Source organism: Scyliorhinus canicula, chromosome 7, assembly GCF_902713615.1.
Source record: "Scyliorhinus canicula chromosome 7, sScyCan1.1, whole genome shotgun sequence".
NCBI lineage: Eukaryota > Metazoa > Chordata > Chondrichthyes > Carcharhiniformes > Scyliorhinidae > Scyliorhinus > Scyliorhinus canicula.
In genome coordinates, this window is record NC_052152.1 from 177,891,762 (window position 1) to 177,916,272 (window position 24,511).

Here is a 24,511-nt window from a genome sequence, read left to right on the forward strand (position 1 = left end):
TGGGGTGGTAAAAGGCAAATAATGTTAAACTAAAAACAGAAAATGCTGGAAATAGTTCATGGTTCAGGCAGCCGCTCACATGGAAAGAGAGACACAGTTAATCATTGGGCCAGATTTTCGAACCCAAGGTGGGTAGCTTGAGTCAGGAAATTTCCCAGCTTGAGCACTCCCCTCAGAAAAAAGTGCCCCAGATGGCACAATGTTTATGTCGGGTGAGGGGGTAAAATGGTATGCAACTAGTTGGCCCCAGACACAGACTGGAGGCAGCCACCAGGGTTGCTGAGTTCAAGATGGGCTGGATAAAAGACCCACCTCCCTTCTCTGGGACTTTGTCCCAGTTGTTTTGTTAAATACTGGGCCCTTTTTAGGCCTCACCTCTCACACTCTCTCACCTCACTCTCTATGCTTCACACATGTCAACCCATACCCTCCACCCACTCACAATTTGCCCTCATGTCCTCCATGCCAATCCATGCTCCTCATGCATCACATGGCCCCTATAGTCCCTATGCCAATTTTAGTGTCAACTCATGGCAACCCATGCTGCTCCCACCCATCACTTATTGCCCTTCCACACTCCATGCCAACCCATGCAGTATCCACCATAGGTAGACCTCAGGAACCATGCTAAGATTAAATAAAATAAACGCTAAATATCTATTATCATCTGAAAGAGAAGAATGGGAGGGCTTTGGGGAGAGGGAAGGGCGGGGGAGGGGGCATGGAATTAGGTGACCTGCTCCGTCAGAGAGCCAGCACAGACACGGCAGGCTGAATGCCCTCTTTCTGTGGTGTAACCATTCTGTAATTCAAAAGGTGGAAATGACAGACTTCAAGAGGACATTGAGAGGCTGGCAGAACAGGCATGCACATGCCAGATAAAATTGAATCCAGAGAAGTGTGAATTGATGCATTTTGGTAGGAAGAATGAGGAGAGGCAATATAAACCAAAAGGTATAATTCTAAAGGGAGTTCAGGAATGGAGAGATCTGGGGCACAAATCATTGAAGGTGAAAGGCCGTGTTGGGAAAGTGGTGAAAAAGACAAATTATTCGGATACATTTATTGTTTGATTTGTGCTACTTGCTGGCTTGTTGAGTGGCATATTCAAAATCAAAAATTGTGGAAATTGGTAGTTTCTGCAAAGAGAGAAATGGCGTTAACATGTCAGGCCCTTGGACGTTTACCTGTTCTGACAATAGGTCACAGACATGGAATGTTAACTTTGTTTCTCTCTCCAGATATGCTGCCTGGCGTGTGGTGTAGTTCCAGCATTTTCTGTCTTCATTTCAGATTTCCAAAATCTGCAATGTTTGTTTGGTTGTCTTTCTTAATTGCACATCCTTCAAATCTTTTGCTTAATTTTAACTGTTCTTATTTAGTCAGTGAAATATTTGATTGGTAACTTAAATAATTGGTTATTTAAGATAATAACCCTTGCCTTACAGATCTGGAAGACCCTGAGAGGTGATATTTGAGTTTGTGATACTGAGAAGTCACAATTGAAGGGGTTTAAGGGGAATTTTGACTCCCAAAAATGTATGGAGATGGTTTTGGGTTGGGTGAGAAGTAAAAAAACTTTAAATTCTGAAACTTGAACCCAACCTGCCTCAAATATGCCGACTTCCTGTTTTAATATAGGTGGGATGGGGGTTGGTGAACCACCTCATTCCCAGATGGCAGATTGTTCATTTGAATATTTTTATAATCAGCTTCAGATATATACGTAACAGCACTCAGGAAATGTGGCAGCTAACAAGAGGTGAGCAGCAGTTAAGTGATTTTCCAGCATTGCTTGTGGGCCCAGAAGAGCAATGCTTACCTAGCCCCCCCAAGCAAGTATGTTAACCTCCCACGAGTACGATTCCCTTCCCACTGTGTTCCAGTACCATACAATATTATCCTGTGGTTTCCTTACTCCACCTATATCCTCAAGTGGAGACCCCAGGAACTTATTCTTACCTCTCCCAATCTCTCCAGACTCTTCCTCCATCTCCTTCCTATCTGTTCAATCTCAGGCCGTTCCATAATCCTCTCTTTTTCTTCCCAATTTCCTTACCTCTTTCCTGTGTGCGATCAATTGCAGCTTATCGACCAGCTAAGTTCAAGGAGCCGCGATCACTACCTGAAGGATGAGCCCAGCCGAGACGAACCTGAAGACTTCCAACCGACCCACATGGACACAGATAAAGGCCTTATCTCCTGCACAGAGCCGGTCACCCCGAAGTTAAGTAAAGGTCATCTTAGTTATTGGTTTAGTTTAGAGCGTAGCCGCGTGAATCATTGCATATAAAACAAGCATATAAAACGAGGGGCAGCAGGGTAGCATGGTGGTTAGCATACATGCTTCACAGCTCCAGGGTCCCAGGTTCGATTCCCGGCTGGGTCACTGTCTGTGTGGAGTCTGCACGTCCTCCCCCTGTGTGCGTGGGTTTCCTCCGGGCGCTCCGGTTTCCTCCCACAGTCCAAAGATGTGCGGGTTAGATGGATTGGCCATGCTAAATTGCCCGTAGTGTCCTAATAAAAAAGTAAGGTTAAGGGGGGGGTTGTTGGGTTACGGGTATAGGGTGGATACGTGGGTTTGAGTAGGGTGATCATGGCTCGGCACAACATTGAGGGCCGAAGGGCCTGTTCTGTGCTGTACTGTTCTATGTTCTATGTTCTAAGTGTGTTTGTTAATAAACTGTCTTTTGAACTAATATACTGGTTGTGTGGTCATTCGGTCAATATAAGAAACAGCTTGTAGTTCACTTAGAAATAAAGAAATCAACAATACTTGTTAGGCAAAGTGTGAGTGAAGCTCACTGAAAAAGTGAGTGAAGCTAACTTTAACCCTACTCATTGTGAATATGGGCAGCACAGTAGCATAGTGGTTAGCAGAATGGCTTCACAGCGCCAGGTCCCAGGTTCAATTCCTTGGGTTACTGTCTGTGTGAGGTCTGCACATTCTCCCCATGTCTGCATGGGTTTCCTCCGGGTGCTACAGTATCCTCCCACAAGTCCCGAAAGACGTGCTATTAGATAATTTGGACATTCTGAATTCTCCTTCTGTGTACCTGAACAGGCGCCGGAATGTTGCGACTGGGAGATTTTCACAGTTACTTCATTGCAGTGTTAATGTAAGCCTACCTGTGACAATAAAGATTATTATTACTATGAATATATCCTCTCACAATGCATGGTAACATTGAGAGCTAATTGTCTGTACCAGTAGCATAGTGTTTCAGTGTCCAGACAAGTTGTCGGTCTTTTCAAAGCCAGGTTAGTAAATAAGATGTTCTGTTCTCCAGGCTTTAGACTGTTACATGATTACTGAAAACAGGATTGACATGAGCAAAACAAATGTCTTCAGTGGTCTTCAACTGGAGAGACTGAGAAGGAAATGAAGAGAAGTAAAGTCAGCTGTGATGAGCAGGAAGCTTAGATTTCTCTACATGGATGAGCAAAGGTACACAGTGACATCCGCACTTACTCATCCTCGGAAGGGCTTTCCATTCTATTGCTCACTCGATGGCAAATTGTTTTATTAGATTTTCATGATTTTCTGATGAGTTCAAGTCCTGTATGTCAAACTGAAAATTTCTCAACACTTTATTGTTCAATGATCTTTCACTGATGTCCGTGGTGCTGCTGTGGTTCAACCTGTCCCCCTCTAGCACTGAGTCACCTACTTGGATGGCGTTCAAATTCTGCAATGTTTAGACTTGAGGAAGAAAAGCACTTCGGAATGTGGTTTAGTTTCTTTACGTTGACAATTTTGGAATGCATGTGCACAGCTGTCAGTCCAAATTAAACCAGAACGATTACAACTTAAGAGACTGAAGGTTTAGTGTGATGTTTAGCAGCACAAGAAAGCAATGTCTACATTGCAGTGAAATAAACTGCCGGATAATGCTGTATTTGGAGCTTAAAATATCTCTTCAGTAAAGTCATGTAGAAAGCTCGGCAGCAGACAGTTTTGCCAGTCTGCAGTTTGTTGCCGCATGGAATAACCCGACTGCCGTGTGACAGGTACACATTTACATTTTAGCTACCGGGACAGGAGTGAACGAGGGTCTTATGTTTGCAACCCAGTGATGCCGGTGACCAAACAGAAATCCACGGGGCAGGATTCTTCATTGGCTGACGCCGAAATGGCAAACGCGATTGGGCGGAGAATAGATTCCTGCGCCAAAATTACAGCAGGTGCCGATTTGATTCCAAATCGCAATTCTCCGTCACCTCAACAGCAGCGCCAATGTGGTCTGGAACGCATGTACAGTAAAGAGTATTTGCATGTCATTACCCGGTATTCTCTGAGGTCTCCGCAATTCTCCGCCTCCAATGGGCTGAGTTCCTGACGGTGCGGTTCACTTGTGCTTTTAGAAATCGTGAAATCGGCGTCATGGCTGATGAGGGAGAGAAAGGAGGTGGGACACAGAGAGGTACGACTGTGGGTGCCGGGCCGGACACTGGCCTGGGTGGGGGGGTAGGTGTTATCCTGCCAGGGCCAGGGGAAGGAGAGGTGATGGGAGAATGGGCCAAGTGGCCGGGGTGACCCCCCACTGAACTGGGCGGTGTCCAGGCACGGACCGCCATTGCATCGGCCTGCAAAGCAGCCATCTTGCTGTGCACCCCATTGACCACCCACCTTAGTCTCTGGTTCTGCAGACTAATATCGGCCATATAGGTGCCCTCACACCCCCACCTCCGCATCCTACCTCCTCCATTCCCCCACCACCCAATGAGGTGCCACCCACCGATGGGGCATCAGGCAGCCCACCCAAGGGCAATGCCCACTATCGCCACGACACAGGTGCTGGGTGCCGGGTGCCAGGTGGGGGCCACGGAGAGTACTGCTAGCAAGGGCAGTGCCAGCCATTGGTACCCCTGACATCAGGGATAGGCGCCAGGGCCAGAGGCCCCATGGTGTCAGCCACCGATGGGGCCAGAGCCCGCAGTGCCAACCAGTACCACCATGTAGCCCTTAAGGTCAGATTGGGCACGGGGGTATGCACCATGCTAACATGTCAGCCTTTTATCCCCTACAGTCAATGGATATTAGAAATTAACCTGCAATGATGGGCTTCCTGCTAGTCACTGCAGCCCTGGGGGATGTCCTAACGCTGTACAATATGCGGCTGCTCGAGGAGGAAGAAGGTGCAGCAGTGGAGCGTGTAACAGCATAGTGTGCCACAGACAAACAGGAGGCAGCCACCCAGGATGGAGAGCCAGGCCGAAATAGAGGAGGTGCATCTGAGGTTCCGCATGAGGTCTCGCGAATACTGGCAGTGCCTGTCAATCGAGAAGCTGCTGGACTGGACATGCCGTCAAAGGCTCTGGCTGTGCAGGGAGACAGTGTGACATATCTCCCAGACAATGGCACACGTGGCACCGCGGGAGTATGGGGGAGGACATTTGCTCCCGGTGTACGTCAAGGTGACGGTCGCCCAGAACTTTTACACCATGTTTCCTCCAGGCGCCGAGTGGGGACCTGTCCGGCATCTAACAGACCTCAGTGCACAGGTGCATCCGTGCCCACAGGGAGGCCCTATATGCCCAGGCAGCTCAATACATCCACTTCAATGTGGACCGAGTCCGGGCCGCCATTGACGGGATGCCCCAGGACCAGGGGGTGATCGACAGGATGCATTTCCCCCTACGAGCACCTGCAGATGACAGGCCGGTCCTCACATCCAAAAAGGGTTCCACTCGATGAACGTGTAGCTGATATGTGACCATCAGCTACGCATCATGAATATCTGTGCTCGATATCTGGGCAGGGTGCACGACACCTTCATCCTGGCACACTTAATGATTTCTGAAATGTTCGAGTCAACCCCTCGGCCGGGGGTTTGGCTCCTGGGTGACAGGGGTAATCACTGCTGGCGTGGCTGTTGACACCTATCTTGAGGGCAACCATGAACGTGATTGAGCGGTGCTTTGGCATCCTGAAGATTCAGGTGCTTGGGACGCACTGGAGGGGCCCTCCAGTATGATGCTGAGAGGTTTGCCTGCTTTGTAGCGGCCTACTGTGTCCTCCACAACAACAAGCAGCAGAGGTGTGACATGCTGGAGGAGGAGGACGTGCCAAAGCCAACGTGCATGGGATGCTCTGATCGCCTCTAGGTTCACCAACTAGGGTGGGGTGGGAACTGGCTAAGGGCACAGACACCACATCCCATCCCCACACACACACACACCCCCCCCCCCCCCCCTCACCTGCAACCCCCTCCGTGATTCCTATGTGCCTCACTACAGGGTGCGGGCCCTGGTTTGGCAGTAACAGCGGGTCTGGTCCATGGGATGGAGGATGCTGACAGCCCGCTCTGCAATGAGCTCTGGTGCTCCACATCATTTGGCAACATCTGATTCCTTTCCATGGTAGCAGTTTCCATCATCCACCTGGGTGATTGCGACATGCGAGCTGGCCATTCCATTCCATCACACGGTGACATTGAATCCCCGGGGTGACGATGGTGGGAACGGTCGGGGGGTGTGGGAAGGTGGTCGGTGGGAATCCTATGCCGTCCATAACGTCCACACATCCCTCCCCATCTCCCTCCCCCTGCCCCGACCAGCCCAGACCAGCTCACCCCTCACAACACATCTGACAGAGCACCGTGGCAGGTTGTAACATTGTGCACAGGTGTTTTATCTGACAACGTAGATTCAGATTTGTGCCCTAACCCCTATCGGTAAACTGTACCCTGCACCCATGCCACCTTAACTAGTGTCTAACGCTCTGGCCTTATGGGTCCTACCTCTTGGTGGATCCCCAGACAGTACATCAGGAGTGGAGGCGGCCTGCTGTGATTCCTGCCCTGTGACCTGGGTCCCCGTTGGCGGGTGTCTTCTGAGGCCTGGATGGGCCCAGCTGCTGCTCGGGTGTCCCAGGTAGCATGGTGCTGCCCTGTTCTGCCCTGGGGCAGCAGGGTAGCATGGTGGTTAGCATAAATGCTTCACAGCTCCAGGGTCCCAGGTTCGATTCCCGGCTGGGTCACTGTCTGTGTGGAGTCTGCACGTCCTCCCACTGTGTGCGTGGGTTTCCTCCGGGTGCTCCGGTTTCCTCCCACAGTCCAAAGATGTGCGGGTTAGGTGGATTGGCCATGCTAAATTGCCCGTAGTGTCCTAATAAAAGTAAGGTTAAGGGGGGGGTTGTTGGGTTACGGGTATAGGGTGGATACGTGGGTTTGAGTAGGGTGATCATGGCTCGGCACAACATTGAGGGCCGAAGGGCCTGTTCTGTGCTGTACTGTTCTATGTTCTATGTTCTGCCCGCTGCCCACCAGATGCACCAGGAATGGGGGAGGGAGTCCAAGGTGCCGTGGTGTTCTGACACCTCCCCTGCAAGAGACACCGGCATGGGCCCCGTCACCTCATCCTCCCTTGGTCAGCCGGATGGTTCCCGGGTTAATCCGTGGGACAAGTGTGCAAGCGGTGCTATCCCCTTCGGCTCCCTCACCACCTGGCGCTACCAGTCCTGGAGGCCCAATCTGGTCTCGACCAGGGGCTGCATTCTCGCGGCCATGGAGCACAGAGAGTGGGCCATCTCCGCCTGGGACTGTGCCACATAACCCATTGACTGTGTCGTCACTTTCTGGGTTTTGTGTCACATCAGCCAGTGACTTGAATGCACTATCTCCCTCTGGGGCTGGCCACCTCCCTCTGTGTCTGTGCCATGTCAGCCAGCTCCTGGAGAATGTCCCCAATGTTCTCAGCTATGGCCAGTTCAGAGGCGCTGCTGCAATTTCCAGGTGGCACATGACTGCCTGTGAGCTGGTAATCCTGTCCTGAGCCTCGGCCAGCACCTGCACAGAATGCCCCAGGCCTTGGACATGCTGATCCATAGTGGAACCGTCACCCCCAAGGCCTCCACCATGGAGGCCACCCATGTGATGTTGGTCTGGGTGGCACACATGGTCGGCACCGCCTTCTGCATGGGGTTGGAATCCGTTCTGGATGCCGACAACCCCTCATGTAGACCCTGGCTCTGCAAATACATCTCCACGATTGAAGGGGCTGTCCATTCCAGAAGCCCAAAACCCATCTGGACAGCAGCTAGTCCCTGGGATCGGCATGTCCTCTGACCAGCTGCTGTATCGGATCAGCTGTGTGGTGAGCACCAGATAATGTCCCAGCAGCCTCTTCACTAAAGTGCCAACCGAGGTGTCTCTAGGATGGTGGGGGGTGTCGGAGACAGCTGTGACGGGAAATCAGTATCATCCTCCGACTCGAGCTCCGGGCTGTCCTATGTTTGGGCGGAGGGCTGGTGTCCAAACTGCTCCCATCGTTGGGGCTCGGTTCATGGGTGGGGGGGGGACTCTGGCTGTGGTACTGGCTGGGGGCGAGGGACACCAAATTTACCCGCCCTATCTCCAGCATGGCCGGCAAGACACAAAACAAGGCACATGATAAGACCGCGGGCTGGGGGGGAAGTGGGGTGAGCATGTAAGTGGGGGTAAAGGGGTTGTTAAGGGGGGAGTGTTGATACATGTGTCACAGGGAACTGCAACTCAGCAGGGTCTCACTTCCTTGCATGCGGCCGAACTCCACCCCTGAGACCCTCTGGGCCGCGGACCATGTCCAGGATCATCTACTCTGCCATGGTGAGAGGCCACAAGTCCAGTGGTCCCCCTTCAGTCTTCTCCAGCTCCCAACAGTTATGAGCGGTCTTCTCCTGTTGGGGGTGGAGGGGGGAGGAAACAGAAAACTACAGTGCTAGACAGTCCGACGCATGTAGCCCAGGGGGTGGGTAGCTGGTAGCCTCAGTTGCCAGGGCATCCAGCCACAGCTGCCGGCATGGCTGCCGGCATGGGTGCCGGCACGTGGTGCAGGGTGGGGGTTCAGCCACCCTCCGGGGGTGGGCGGTAGGGTTATGGGTGTGTGGGATGGGGGTTGGTGCCAGGGGCACATTTCTGCCTACTCATTCAGGCCATCAGGAGGTGGTTGAGCAGTTTCTGCCAGCGCTGCCGCCCGTCTGGACGATGTTACCCACAGTGCTCACAGTCTCTGCCACCTGCGGCCAGGCACAGCAAATAGCGGCGGCTGGCAACCTCCTTCCCAGGCCGGGGTACAGGGTCATCCGCCTCTCCTCCACTGCAACCAGGAGGGTGACCGTCGGTAAACCTCTTGTTGGCTGGGATGGTGTGTGTGGGGAGTGAAGTGTGGAGATGTGGCTGCAGCTTGTCACTCTCCTGAGTGTCAATCGCAAAACCGACGAATCCCGCACCAATTCTCATTAGAATCAATTGTGTTCCCATGGGGCTAGTGCTAGCCCCTCAATAGTAGCTGCATTGGTCCAGGTGCAGCGCCAATTTTGCTTTTGTGGAACTGACAGCAACACTCAGTCTCAGAAATGGAGAATCCAGCCCCACAATTGATGAGGCAGGAAGAGAGGATCTATGCTTTAATTTGTGAGAGAATTCAAAACTAGACGCCATGAATATAAATAAATGTGAGGGCAAGAAGGAGCATCTATTGACAGAGCGAGTGGTTGGGAAACGGAATTCACTATCACAGGAGGCGCTGAGGCAGGTAGCTGAGAGTGTATCCAAGAGAAAACCAGATGAAAGTATCTGGAATGGGGAGAAGGCTCAGGGTACACAGCCGCACAGAATCATTGGACCAAAAGGCCTGTATCACTGCAACTCATAATGAAATACTTCTTTGCAGTTGGTATCAGTCAGCAACAACCTGATACCGCAATATAAATGGAGCCAAGGTACTGAAAAATTAGGTCATATTATTTAACACCATATAGTTAGGCTCAAGGAAAATGCATTGTGCAAGTGTGCTGCTCCGAATACAATGTAATCATACCAAGGTAGGCACGTATCCCTTAATATAAAACAGAGTGTGTGAGAATAAAGTGACCACTTGAACAGGGATAACTAGATAGAAGGAAGAGGTCAGTGGGAGGGACAATATGCCCAAAGTTTTCTAGTAAAGTTATTGGGTGTGGTAACACTTGTTGTCTGTATTTAATGTTCTGAAAATGTGAAATGGTTTAATTTTGCACAAATCACACTGTGGACACCGTACCGACCGCATTTTCTTCTACTGAAAGCCACAGTGTGAGCCGACCCAAAGCCTGTAGCTCCGTGTTAAAGATAGTTTGGGTTGTGTTACTGATTCAGTGGAAGGTGGATGAGCACGTGCGTCAAGGACAGCAGAGTTCTTCATTTAAAGACGTGATTTGTGAGTTCACTTTCAATGCAAAGCAGGCGAAGCTGTGCAGTGCTGACGTGTAACAGAAAGTCTTCCCAGCTGCTCCTCCCATGGTTTTTGAACAGTGTTCCTGGAACTGCTGGGCGGTCTAGCAAATTGAGTTGCCAGGAGCGTTGAAGCGTCACTCAGTTGGTGGCCAGTGTGTGAAGAGAGACACAGTTGCGGTAAATGCTTACTGAGACGATATCACACCCTGCAGCAGCGCCGCAAACATTCTCGTAGTCATTCAAAGTCAATACGCAACATTGTATTTCCAAGTTCAAAAACCCTATCAGAACAAACACAGTCCTGGCTCCGTTTCATGGGAGCCACAAATCAACAGCAAGTTCGCACACAGCATCTTAAACAAGTTTCACCACCCCTATCATGTCAGACGCTGCACCAAGTAGGTTCTGAGATATTGTTTGTGCAAACTTGATCAGAAATCCAGTGATTCGTTTTGGTTTTTCAGCCATTGATTGAAAAAAAAATGAAATAAATGCGCTCCATGTAGAGACGAAAGACCATTTATTAACGGGCTGTTTTAGTTTGGAGTTACTCATTTCGATTACTTAGCTCGTGATTTTAAATCAATTGTAAATTGTACTGCTCAAAGAGCTCACACTTTAATAAAAGCTGTGAGGAAATTCGACATTTCTAATCGTGTGAAAACCCTACATTAGTCATTTCAAGTCGAATTTAACTATTCCTGGGCTATCTTTTTTTTTGAATACTGAAGCAAGCTTCAATAGACGAACATTGACAAGAAACGGATGAATTGTTGTCATTCTGTTCGACACAAAGGATTTTTCTGGATTGAATTCAGCCGTAAATATGTGGAATAATTTAAACACGAACGATTTAATTTTAGTACTGGGTATTAAATGGAATAAAACAGGTTGAATTGTAACTGATAAAAGCAGGGAGCAGCTTTTACCGCTGACATAACATCAATTCTCAATACCATTTAGAAGTCAAAGAGTCCATTCACACCCCGAGCCACTTTCGCAAGAGCCAAAAGCGCGGCTCCTGCAAATCTTTTAAAGATTGCAGGTTCTTTCGAAGTGACTTTCCAATCGCCTTCGTTGGCTAACTTCACAGAAACCGAGTGTGTGGAGTTGGCGATCTGATAAAATCGAAAAGCACCCGCCGAGGATCAAAAGTATTTTCGTTCTAATTTTACGGAAAGCCAAATTCTTGTCGAACGACATTCGTGACCGTTCTCACAGCTAGTTTAAACATTAATTCTCACCGTGAGGAATTGTCCCTTCACTTGGCATGTCAACAGTTGTGTCAAAACCGCTATTAACATTTCCCGAATAGCCAAGGTTAAGGAAATGAAACATTGCACCACACTGAATTTCACCAGGTTTTCCTATTTTAAACCTCACCGGAAGAACTCCCAAGTGTGCACTAGCGAAGGGTTTTCTTTCAAATCTATGTGAACAGTAATGTTTAGACGTGCAGCTTTTAATATGCTCAAGTGGCTTCAAGGAATCGATTCGCAGCCTTTCCCACTCCTGAGTGATAAAGTTAAGGTTTAAATCCCTGCACTGGATTTGAGTAGATAATCTCGGTTAATAAGAGTGAAAACATACAGTGATGTGTGGAATAAAAGCCTTAAATCAAGACCTGGTTAGCTATGTGTGAAAGATTAGTTAAAATAGCAGCACCCCCCCCCCCCCCCAAATCCCATGCACCAGTTAACATTTATCCCTCAGTCAGTACATTAACTAGTCATTATGTAAATATTCACGTGAGCATGTTGCCTATGATCAGAGATGATGTGGAGATGCCACCTGAAGAAGGAGCCGTGCTCCGAAAGCTCGTGTTTGAAACAAACCTGTTGGACTTTAACCTGGTGTTGTAAGACTTCTTACTATGATCAGAGATGACATCGTAGCGATGGCGACATTTCCAAGGTAGTTTTTGGGAAGAACTTGGGGGATCGATAATGCGCATTCAAATTCAGACTCTTTCTTCAACCTGCCCTATCATCAGACTGTGCCGTACCCAATAAGTGGTAAAGTGCTTAATCAGGGCGTGCTGACATGTTGACAACAGCTGTAAATAAGGGGAAACGGCACAATAGGACCAAACGAAACATGAAAATCTCTGAACAATGGTCCAGGGAAAAAAAATCACCAGAGCCAAGCAACTGTGGCAATATGAAAAACATATTTATTGATTATCCGTCTACCTGCCATTGCCAAAAGAGAAGTCCCTGTGGAATTACATTGTCACTCAATTCAATGGTGTCATTTCTATCAGTGATGTCTATGGACAAGGCTCGCTGCATGTGCATAGGATGAAAATTCACATCTGAAGTGAGAGGTGATTTCATTTTGATTGTAACCCGCTAGCTGATGACATTGCTCCGTGGTGTGCGGGCTGAAACACCTCAAGGAATCCCTCAGGACCTCACAGATCAATTGAAATAAGTAACTAGCCACCGAGTCAAAGGCAGCAAACTACTAATTAAACTTATACAACAGAGTATGCTTTTCAATTAATTTTATTTTAAAGGCAAGGTAATTATTCTAAGACGATGCCACAGAATGATTACAATACAGAAAGCCATGCGGCCCGTTGTGTCTCTCTGAAGGAACAATTTGTCTACTGCTATTCCCCCGCCTTTTCCTTGTAGTCATGCACATTCTTCCTTTTCAGATAATAATCCAAGTCCCTCGATTGAACCTGCCTCCGCACTAATATGGCCGTTACTTTCTTTGCCAATGCCCTTTACTCTGTTCCCTCAACTTCTCACCCTTTCCACGGGAACAGTTTCTTTCTCAATGCCTTCACCTCCTCTCTAAAGTGTGGCACCCAGAATAGAATGCAGTATTCCAGTTGAAGCCAAACCAGTGTTTTGTACAAATTTAACATAACATCCTTGTTTTTGTACTCTATACTCCTTTTAATAAAGTCTAGGATGCTGTATGCTTTATTAACTGCTCCCTCAACCAGTTCTACTGCCTTCAATGACATATGCACATATACACCCACGTCCTTCTGCTCCTGAATCCTAGTCAGAATCGTACCCTTTATTTTATTCTATTTGTCTACGTTCTTTCTACCAAATAAATCACTTCACATTTCTCTGCAACAAATTTAATCTGCTATTTCTGTGTCAATTCCATTAACCTGTTTATATACTCTTGAGTTCTGCACTGGCCTGGCCTCCTCAGAGTTCACAATACTTTTGTATCATCCACATATTTTGAAACTATGCCCTGTACACCGAAGTGTGGGTAATTTATATATATTTATTTAGGAAGAGCAGGAGACCTAACACCCGTCCCTGGATAATGACACTATATACCTTCCTCCAGCCTGAAAAACATAGATTAACCAGGTTTTCTCTCACTCAGGCAATGTCGTACTCATGTTGCTGCAGTCCCTTTTATTTCATGAGCTATAACTTTGCTCACAAGTCTGTTGTGTGGTGTTTTGTTAACTGCCTTTTGGAGGTCTGTGTACACCACATCAACAGCATTCCCCTCATCAACCCTTTATTATCGCACCAAAAAACTCAAGCAAGTTGTACAAAACTCTAGTACGGCCGCATTTGGAGTATTGCGTACAGTTCTGGTCGCCTCATTATAGGAAGGACGTGGAAGCTTTGGAACGGGTGCAGAGGAGATTTACCAGGATGTTGCCTGGTATGGAGGGAAAATCTTATGAGGAAAGGCTGATGGACTTGAGGTTGTTTTCGTTAGAGAGAAGAAGGTTAAGAGGTGACTTAATAGAGGCATACAAAATGATCAGAGGGTTAGATAGGGTGGACAGCGAGAGCCTTCTCCCGCGGATGGAGGTGGCTAGCACGAGGGGACATAGCCTTAAATTGAGGGGTAATAGATATAGGACAGAGGTCAGAGGTGGGTTTTTTACGCAAAGAGTGGTGAGGCCGTGGAATGCCCTACCTGCAACAGTAGTGAACATGCCAACATTGAGGGCATTTAAAAATTTATTGGATAAGCATATGGATGATAAGGGCATAGTGTAGGTTAGATGGCCTTTAGATTTTTTCCATGTCGGTGCAACATCGAGGGCCGAAGGGCCTGTACTGCGCTGTATCGTTCTATGTTCTATGTTCTATGTTCTAAGTTAGCTAAACCTGATTTGCCCCAACAAACCCTTGCTAGTTTTCGTGGATTTAACCCTCATTTGTTCACGGGATTGTCATTTTTTCTGAATTATTTATATTAATACTAATACTGTAATAAATTAATAACACTCAAAATAAAAGTGGAATATTTTATCACTTGCAGTTTTCTTCAGCCTCAGGCGGCGTCAGGAGTCTGTATAAAGAGGCAGGACTGGGTTGAGCCGTCGCTAAATATTTTTGTCCACAATCAATTTCTCAGTGAGATACAATGTTGTATTTCATCTTGCTTTCGTAAAAACGTGATCTGTTTGATAAATTTATAACTAATAGCAGGTCTAATGCACTTGAACAAATAGCATACCTTTAAAGATAAATAGTCTGACATGTGTCTTTGCTCAACATTTAATATGTAGGTATGTGTCTGATAGCTCAGTTTATATACCTTGTCCTTGAAGTTAGAACATCTTAATTTCAAACTAGAATCTAGGACTTTAATTCTTAATTTAGGCTAACGCTTCAATGTGACACAGTTTTGCTGGGTGCTGACATTTTGAAATAGAAGCCCTCTCTCATTGGTCAATGGAGACAAAAGATCACTCTGGTGATCATCATTTTCCCCTCCAACACCACCAAAAGCAGATTTTCTGGTGATTCAATGAAGTGATTGAAGACAGACTGTGCCCAAATCGACTGACACGTAGAATCACGGGGCGATTACAGCACAGAAGGAGGCCATTTGGCCTGTCGTGTCCAAGTCAGCTCTTTGCAAGAGCAACTCACCTAGTCCTACCTCCCGCCTTTCCCCCATAACTCAGCAATGTTTTTTCTTCAGATAATTATCCAATTCTCTTTGAAAGCCTCGAATGAATCTTTCTCCACCGCAATCGCATTCCACATTCTAAACCCTCGCTGTGCAAGGTGCTTTTATCAAGTTGCCGTTGCTTCTTTTGTCAATTACCTTAAATACTTGCTTACAGAATTGTCATTGTACTTCAGAAGTAACAATTCACTGTGAAGTGCTTGGAAATGCTTTTTGAACCATTCGGGTCTCAATTTCGTCCACCAAAAATCTACTATCTGTCCGACGAAGTTCTCAAAAAAACTTAATTAATTTGCTGAGAAAAGTTTATTCAAGATTTCTTATAGAAAGTAAGCCCCAACAAACTCTATAATACCGATTATACAGCCTCCCTTGAAAGGCACCCCTATAGTCAGCACCTCAAGGCTCGTGTGACAACACTTTATTTTATTGTCATTGTTCACGTAACACAGAACCGTGCAATCCAACAATCCGTTCCCAATTAAATATTCATCCATCCCTTAATTAACATGCACACTCTTGGCATTAACTGGAGGCTATTAGCATATTATCATATCCACTTATTTTTCGGGGAGATATTTGACTTCAGGGGACTTTTTCAATGTAAAGTCTAAATTTCTTATCTGCATGCTCAGATATTTGTGCTCCCCTTCTCCCCTCCGTCAGCATTTTAAACGCTTTTAACTCTGCCTCCTGCAGATCAATGGGGGGAACTACAACTCGGTGACTTGCCGTTTCATAGCTTAATCTACAACTATTCACGTTTGATATTTTGATATTCATCTGTATGTGCATCTCAAATTATTTGATGCATGTTGTATGTGGAGGTGTTTGTGTTCCAGAATGTGGGTTCCTGAAATCTTACTGCGCAGGGAACTGCCTTTAGAAACATGAACCGGCACATCATTGGCTTGTTGGTAAAATCCCCGCCTCCCCACAACTTGTTCGTTATTTGATTGGTGAAACCTCCCTCCCCTGATTCCTGGTTGGTGCCGCTTCTCTATATTTGCCCTGGGAACTGATGAACCAAATACAGAAGTTTTTTGTTATTGTTGAGACTTCAGATTTAAGGTGGCATTGTGAGTGACAGACAGAGGGAGAGAGAGCTGCCCGCTGAAAAGTAGCAGGCTGTAAACGGTCAGATCAAAGTGTTTTGGCTGGAATGAGTATTTCTGAGGCCGATTACTGCGGTGTAGAGGATTCGCAGCCCGGGAGCTCTGGCTTGGACACGGCCGCTTCTCCATGGGCTCAGTCGGAGAGTCCAGCCTCTCAAACCCAACTTGCATCAGCTCAACTCGCGGCGAAATCGGACGGCAAAGCGGACGCTGAATCTCGGATCAGGCGCCCCATGAACGCTTTCATGGTTTGGGCAAAGGACGAACGAAAAAGGCTCGCTCAACAAAACCCCGATCTGCACAATGCAGTATTGAGTAAAATGCTTGGTAAGGCGAGACATCTTCCAATTACTGTCAGCATACACACACCCCATAAAAACATATTAGAGAGTGGGAGATGTATTCAAGAGAGGGGGAGAATGGGAGGCAGAAAATAACTGATTAACCAGTGATTTATTTTGCTGAGAATTCAGTGGTGGCTGCATTCAAGATCGACAGATTTGATGAGGAAATTGAATCACAAATGGATTGGTTAAAACACCCCAAAATAACCTGTGCTTGTCCCGAACTTTAGGATGTGTGGATGTCAACAATCAGAGTACAAAAGTACAGAACTTTTCCCAAGAAGTTCATTTAACAAATCTCTATTCTATCCAAGGGTTTATTTAAAAGTCTCTATATTCTATCCAAAGGGTTTATTCAACAGTATCTATATTCTACCCAAAGGGTTTATTTAAAAGTCTCTATGTTCTATCCAAGGGGGTTATTTAACAAGTCTCTATATTCTACCCAAAGGGTTTATTGAACATGTCGCTCTATTCTATCCAGGGAGTTTATTGAACAAGTCTCCATATTCTATCCAAGGGGTTTATTGAACAAGTCTCTATATTCTATCCAAGGGGTTTATTGAACAAGTCTCTATATTCTATCCAAGGGGTTTATTTACCAAATCTCCACATTCTACACAAGGGATTTATTGAACAAGTCTCTATTTTCTATCCAAGGGGTTTATTGAACAAGTCTCTATATTCTATTCAAGGGGTTTATTGAACAAGTCTCTGTATTCTCCAAGGGGTTTATTGAACAAGTCTCTATATTCTATCCAAGGGGTTTACTGAACAAGTCCCTATATTCTATCCAAGGGGTTTATTGAACAAGTCTCTATATTCTATCCAAGAGGTTTATTGAACAAGTCTCTATATTCTACCCAATCAATTTTCAGTTTTTCTAGCTGATTGCTTCAGACTCAACCGATTTAAGTTCGATGCTTTCAATGAATTGATTTCCGACCTATTGAGGGACACATTTTGAGTGAATGTGTGTGACCTGGTTTTCTGTGCTCCCACAGGACAGTCCTGGAAGTCCCTTGCTTTCGACGATAAGCGCCCCTTTGTGGAAGAGGCTGAGCGACTCCGCGTCCAGCACCTGCAAGACCACCCCAACTACAAATACCGGCCTCGCCGCAAGAAGCAGAGCAAGAAAGTCAAACGAATGGAGACCAACCTTCTAGCGCACAACCTGGGCCAGGGTCACGGCCCAGGCGGCCGGAGCGGCCACGGGGTCTGCGGTGACACTTTCATCAGGAGCCCACACGAGGGGAGACACTCGGGCCAACATCAACTTCCTTCGCTCTGCCACTACAGCGATTTGCACGGCATGGGCTCGGAGTTTGAGAGCTATGGGTTGCCCACTCCAGAGATGTCTCCCTTGGACGTGTTGGACCCGGTGTTCTTCCCGACCCACATGCAAGAAGACTGCAATATAACCTACAGAAGCTACCACATGGACTACAGCCGGGACAAATCGGGCGCCTTGTCCTATTCTGACCAAATCTCTGCCAATGTGGCCGAATTGGTCCGCAGTCCGCAACATCTGTACTACAGCCAGCTGTGCCCCGGAGGTCAGAGCAGCATGTCTGTCCACCTGGGCCAGCTCTCCCCTCCCCCCGAAGCTCAACACGTTGACAACGCGGAACACTTGGGTCCAACTGAGTTTTGGACAGATGTTGATCGCAGCGAGTTCGACCAGTATTTAAATCTAGCAAGGACTCGTCCGGATGCCTCGGGGCAAACCTTTCAAGTGTCTCTGTCGAAACTGAACGCCAGAGGTGTATCGTGCGAGGAGAGCAGCTTTATTTCAGCACTGTCTGATGCCAGCAATGCCGTCTATTACAGTGCCTGCCTCACCGGCTAACTCGCAGCTTCAGAGCCACTCTGCCTCTGTAATTGTCGTCTTTTCAATACCTGTTTTATAAAGAGTTACTAAACCATTTTTGCGATCGTGTGTATGCTTCTAATTCAACCCAAGTATGCGGAAATCACTGGTTGGTTTCCAGTTTTAGCAAAAAAGGGGGTTGATAAAGTGCACCAGAAACTGATAAGTCACTGGTTGGAAAAACAAATGAAATGGAATTTTTTTTGATGTCGGAAGCACATTGGTATTAAGAACGGAAATGTATTAATCAGGGATCATTCCAAGTGGAATATCCTGTTTTGTAAGCCTTCATGCAGCAGCACGTACAGAGTGCGGGCAGACTACTGCTTAAAATCCAAAAGGAAAATGTAAGTGAGTGTTGTGTGTGTTTTTTTTTCGGGATTGCTCCTTTTTTTCAGCATTTTGTAGGTATACCAAGCTATTTTAGTGCTTTGAGAACGTTTTACTCATCTGCAAATGTATAACCTTTAATAAGGCTCAGATACACTCTGTAAATAGTGAATTCTGTTGCAATTGCATTTTGTAAATCTGTTAATAAAAGCCTCTATTTAATAAATATTTCAATTTGTAACTGCTTTGATAATAAAAGTCTATTATGAGGTGGGTTTGAACATTCCTGATTCATATTTGTCACTATCCAGCAATGTATACAGCAGCAAATGCCTATGCACACTCATTTCCCCCCAAATAATCTTGTTACTTGCATTATACATACTCCTCAAAAGTTCTGCGTTAGCCTGGAAATTATTCTTACTTTAGAAGTTTAAGATCAGAGATGATCTGCGATTATGATTTTACCACAATTCCCTGATATTTTCCAGTTCATGTTCAAACATTTTTCACTTGGGTGGCACCCTGTTCAAAGGGCATGCACCTGGGGGCCTCCAATCCCATGGGAGACTCCTACGAGTGCCGTTCCACCTGGTCTCCATTTGTGGAGAACAGTACTGAACAAGTCTCACCTGAGGTCTCCAAGGTGAAGGCGATAGATCCCAATGCCTCAGGTACCTTGGGTCTCTGCACATTAAAGTGAGACTAGCTATCTTGTTCTAATATGCAGATTTGCTAAAATGTGATCCCGCCAACAATGGGCAGGATTCATATCACAACGTCGCGTGAGACCGTGTTTGATCTTGTGAGATGATGCAAGCCGGGTAGATCTTGGGAGCGGGGTCTCCCGACTTCTATCAGCCACGCTACACCGCGGCAAGCTGCCTTTTGGGCACAGCGTGGCTGTTGTATCGTATCCATAATTTTGGATCTGTGACTTTAGGTATTTCAGTGTTCCTCAAACCTCTGTTCTCAACATATCTAGAGATGTGCACTCAATGCCATGCACCATTGCACCACCTACCCCTATTACCACTTAATCCCACCTGCCTTCCACCCAATCACAAATCTCTCCTTTGGTACCCACACACTCCTTCCATTGCTTAAAACGTGTTATATTTTAACCATTCCCAGTTCTCTTATCAAACGCTGCCTGACCTGCTGAGCATGTCCAGCACTTTCTGGTTTTATTTCAGATTTCCTGTATCTGCAGTGTTTTACTTGTGTCATTTGCTTGAAGTACATTTTGTATTCTACTGACCATCTGCTCAATGTCCTGTATCAGTCCACCCAATGTGGTCCAGTGCAGGTATATACAATTCCAATAGCATATCATGTGGAACAGAGAGATTTAAAATTGCTTTCAGCAGAAATATCTTTTTCCACTATCAGTTTTATTCTATTCAAAGCTTTATTTCTTTAGCTTTATTCAGTTGATAGCCCACATGCCAGAAGATTGCGGGTTTAAACACCATAATCTAGGTTGATACTCCAGTGCTGTACTGAGAAGGTGGTGCAACATCAGAGCTGCCACACCTGAAATTTGGAACAGACTCCCCAGCAACATATTAGAGATATTTACATTTTAAATATATATAACTTTAATTGCTGGGTGATAATGGGTCAGCCACCAACTTTAAATCCTGCTGGTCGGATTTTCTGCTCTTCACTTTCCCACTGGACAGTTTTTATTAAATTCAAAGTAAGACTAATGTTGAACTATCACGTGGTCGTGGAGCAGTTGCCCATTTTAAACCCTGCCAGCCTGGCTAATTATCCTTTCCTGGCTTACAGACAACTTGAGCCAAGCTGTCCCCTAGGATGAATATATATCTTGCCAGCTAAGTCAGTTTTCTTGTCTTAACTTTGCTAAGAAGGCAGTGTGCAATCAATGCATTCAAACTAAGAGTACTGGGGAAGAGGCATCTGTGAATGCCTGAATTGGCATTCCGAGAGATACTGGAAAGGCAGTGGAAGACTGGGGGATGTCAGGCAGGTGTGTCAGAGGCCCTCATCAGGGTGGCATGCGAGGTAGACAGGTGCCCACCTGTACACACATGGAGATCTCCTTGGGGACGGTGGCAGACTCCATGAAGAGTCTAGTTTAGAAGTTTTCAATTCAGAAATGGTTGCCCGGGTGCAATATGATTGACACACATATCACACTTTTGTAAATATAGCTCCCTTGCACTGTCACCGTGGCTGATGTGGTTTATTTGTGGCAGTCGTTAAGCCTTTCTGCCCACATCCCATTATCTTTCAAGGGACTCCCCATACCCCCAAATCAGGCTCTGAATACCACGCATGATGGCAGTAAACAGATGAGGTGCAGTCTAACACCTTTTCCCCCCCTCCTGCCACCGCACCCTCTTAGCCATAGCCAATGAGCCCTCCCAGAAACACTTTCGACCTCCCAGCCTCACTCTTCAGCCCTCTCCCATCACCTTTCATCCCAGCTTTGCCAAAGGATCATCTGGACTCGAAACGTTAGCTCTTTTCTCTTCGTACAGATGCTGCCAGACCTGCTGAGATTTTCCAGCATTTTCTCTTTGCCTTTCATCCCATCCAGATTGATGTAGAACTCCCCTTTGTTGCTGAAAATTCCACCCTCATAACCATTGACATGACCCAGCCTAACCCTTCTGCCCCTAAATCTGAGTCACTTTGTATATACCCCCCCAACAACTCTCAGTGCCCCTTCACATGACATCATCATACCTTTACCCTTCCACCCATTGCTGCCTTTAACCATCACCATCCCCACCTACCACCAATACGCTCAGTTTGTCCCCCTCCCCAAGAATTCACCATTTGCTCCACTGACCTCCCTCTGAACCCCTTCCATTTCAGTAGTCCCCCGTGCCCCTTCACACCTACGCAAGCAGAGACCTCCCCCTTGCAACTCCACTGCATAGACTTTCACTGCCCCAACATCACCCCCTGCAGCTTGAAGATCTAGACTCCAGTTGCTGGATGCTTCCATTTTGTCCTCATCTCTGCAAGCTGTCCCAGGCCATCTTAAGGTAAATCCTGACCTTTACATGCCACGTTGGTCCAGATGTGTTCGAGACTGGTGCAATTTCCCACTGGCACTGTGGATGATTAGGCGTAGGGGTGCAATTCCAGTTGGGTCTTCACCTGCGTCCCACTAGAGGGATAAAAATTGGTATCATGCCGACCTCTGGCAGGAATTGCAACCCGTAATGGTGGCCGAGTGCGGAAGATCTCATCGTTATTTTACACCGGCAGGGAACCAGATTCTCAGTTTCAGTCACATTGTTCCTGCCACCCACCAAAATATTACCCCCCCCCACCACCACCACCACCGCAGGGGGAGTGGAAAATTCCACCCTGAAGTAATATTATGTTGGGACTTAAATGGAAAGGGTTTACTCCTACATCCCGAGAACAATACAGAATGACACCCATAAACCATTCCAGCATGGATAGTCATAGGAAAGGCAAGAAGAGATCAAGATAATCTCAGACCTCAGTATGAAAATAATACATAGTTAACCAGCAGTAAGATACAGCCTCTGTTGTCGACCTTATCTGCTTTAGACAAACACAGATGGCACTTGGACAAACAGCAGTGCAACATTGCAATGTTCTTCTTCAGAAAACATTCAAAATGAAAGTGTTGAAATTTTACGCTCAGAATCAAATGCTGGTTCCTGAAATTGAGGCTCATTGTGCGTAATTTACATTTGGATTAAATAGTAACCATGATGTGTGCAAAAGCAGCTGATATATTTTCTTGCATAACAACAGCTATTTGACTTTCACTAACTAACTAACTAATTAACTAACTAACTAACTGTGTACAAAGTGTGTTTCTGAGAATTTTAATCCCGCGTCAGAGAATGTAAGTCTACCTAATTTATTTTTTCACTGAGATCTCCAGTTCTTCTGGCTGATATTAATTTGAGTTTTATGTTTGGATGCAAATCTTTGACTTTGCAATGTCTGAGAATGTAACCTTCAGTTGATGCTCTCACACATATAATCAACAGCCTACATCTTTAACATTGTACACAAACTGTGGAAGTCCATGATAATTGATAATATAATTATCAAACCAATATAAAAATGATATAACAATGTTCCATTAAAATGTCTCTTAATAAGATAACTCGTCCCAGGTTTTTCTCACATAGCTTGTTTCACATGAACTAGATTTTCAAACATACGTTTTAATTACTAAGTTCTTGAATGGATTTACCAGAGAACAGGAACATGATATCTTGGCCCTTACACCTATCACTCTTAGCAATGCTTCCTCTATTCCAATCATTGTCACAAAATTCATGAGGAAACTTCAATCCTAATCAACTTTTAAAGCTGTTTTTAAATATTTAAATCATCCATTATCAGCATTTTAAACATCTTGGACAGGGATTCCTGCTATGACAATGTTGCAAGGACACATTTAGCACAGTTTAACCACAAAACAGAAGACGTTTTACAAGCAGAAGCGAGTATTAGATCTAAAAGTGTAATTTTAACCTCGTAACAAGCAAGCAAGTGCAGAGCTCCATTTTCATTAGATAGGGCTACACTGGGCTCTGGTTGTCTAACTCATATGTTTTGTCCCCACCAGACTGATGTGTAGACGGGCAGTTCTTTAAGATTAGCAGGTGGTATTCATTTCAGTCATGTGTGGAAATGTTTCAGTGCTCTGCATCTTTAATGACAATATCTGATGTTAAATTCAAAACAAAGTAGGAAAGGAAAAATGCAAAAAAAATTTGTGAACCTGAATCTGAAAAAAAAGCCTTCCTGCTGAATGGCTAACTATAGACCAGGAATATAAAAGTGGAGCAATCAGCAGGATGCATCGCTGAAGGCATAGGGGAAAATAAAAGGTAGTATATGGTGCTGGATCATCTGATAGGGAAATTGGATCTGTGGAGAGGAGATTTAAGAAGACAATGTGAACAGCACATGGCAGCGTGACATTTAAACGTTAACCATTGGCGCTGAACTTTTTAGATGTCAATCTTTTCAGCATTACTTCACCTTGGGTCATCATATCACCTCTCTCCAATTATCTTTATCGGTATAATTATCTTCCTTGTGACATTTTAGAAGTTATGTAGCATCTCCTCTACTCACATAGGCCAAGTTCCAGGCATCATTATTTTGATGGAGGTGCAGTTTTCTTCCTTGCAAATGCATAGAAGAAAATGAAGACCATAGCTCTTTGTTTATATATATATAATGAACGTGAACCAGTTTCACAGGCGAGCCCAACAGTTCTGTTCCCTATTTTATCCTCTTGTAAAATTATATTTACGAAAGAGGTTAAGATGGGCAAATAGTTTATGACTTATGATTGAGATCGAGCCAAATGATACTGACAAGTATGTGACTATACTCAGCAACTTATTTCATAGAATTGGTCAACTCCAAGAATAGCAAAATTGCTGACAAAGTAATAATACAGGACAAAGCTATGCATGAAATAATGAACAACACTTAACCCATTTATCCTAACCATTCCTAAGCTAAGGGATACCCCCATACCATTATTTGCCTCCAAAGGTAAGGTTACAAAGATTAAGCGAGGTGGTACCAATGCAGATTCATATAAATCTCAAAGATTTGATTGACATGGAATCAAAGCATATTACAGGTAATTTTCAATCATTTGACTATATACTACACTTGTATAAATAGGATGAATAATTATTATTTCTACACTGCATTTTTAAAAATGTGTTTACCTTTTCTGAA

At 45.7% G+C, this 24,511-nt stretch overlaps 1 protein-coding gene across 1 annotated transcript; it reads left to right on the forward strand.

The window, feature by feature from the left end:
- Positions 1 to 16,149: 16,149 nt before the first annotated feature.
- Positions 16,150 to 19,048, forward strand: sox18 (SRY-box transcription factor 18). The gene is made up of 2 exons (XM_038803376.1): positions 16,150 to 16,558; positions 17,580 to 19,048. Exons 1-2 carry the CDS (start codon positions 16,279 to 16,281, stop codon positions 18,422 to 18,424), a joined length of 1,125 nt encoding a protein of 374 aa, XP_038659304.1. The 5' UTR covers positions 16,150 to 16,278; the 3' UTR covers positions 18,425 to 19,048.
- Positions 19,049 to 24,511: the final 5,463 nt, after the last annotated feature.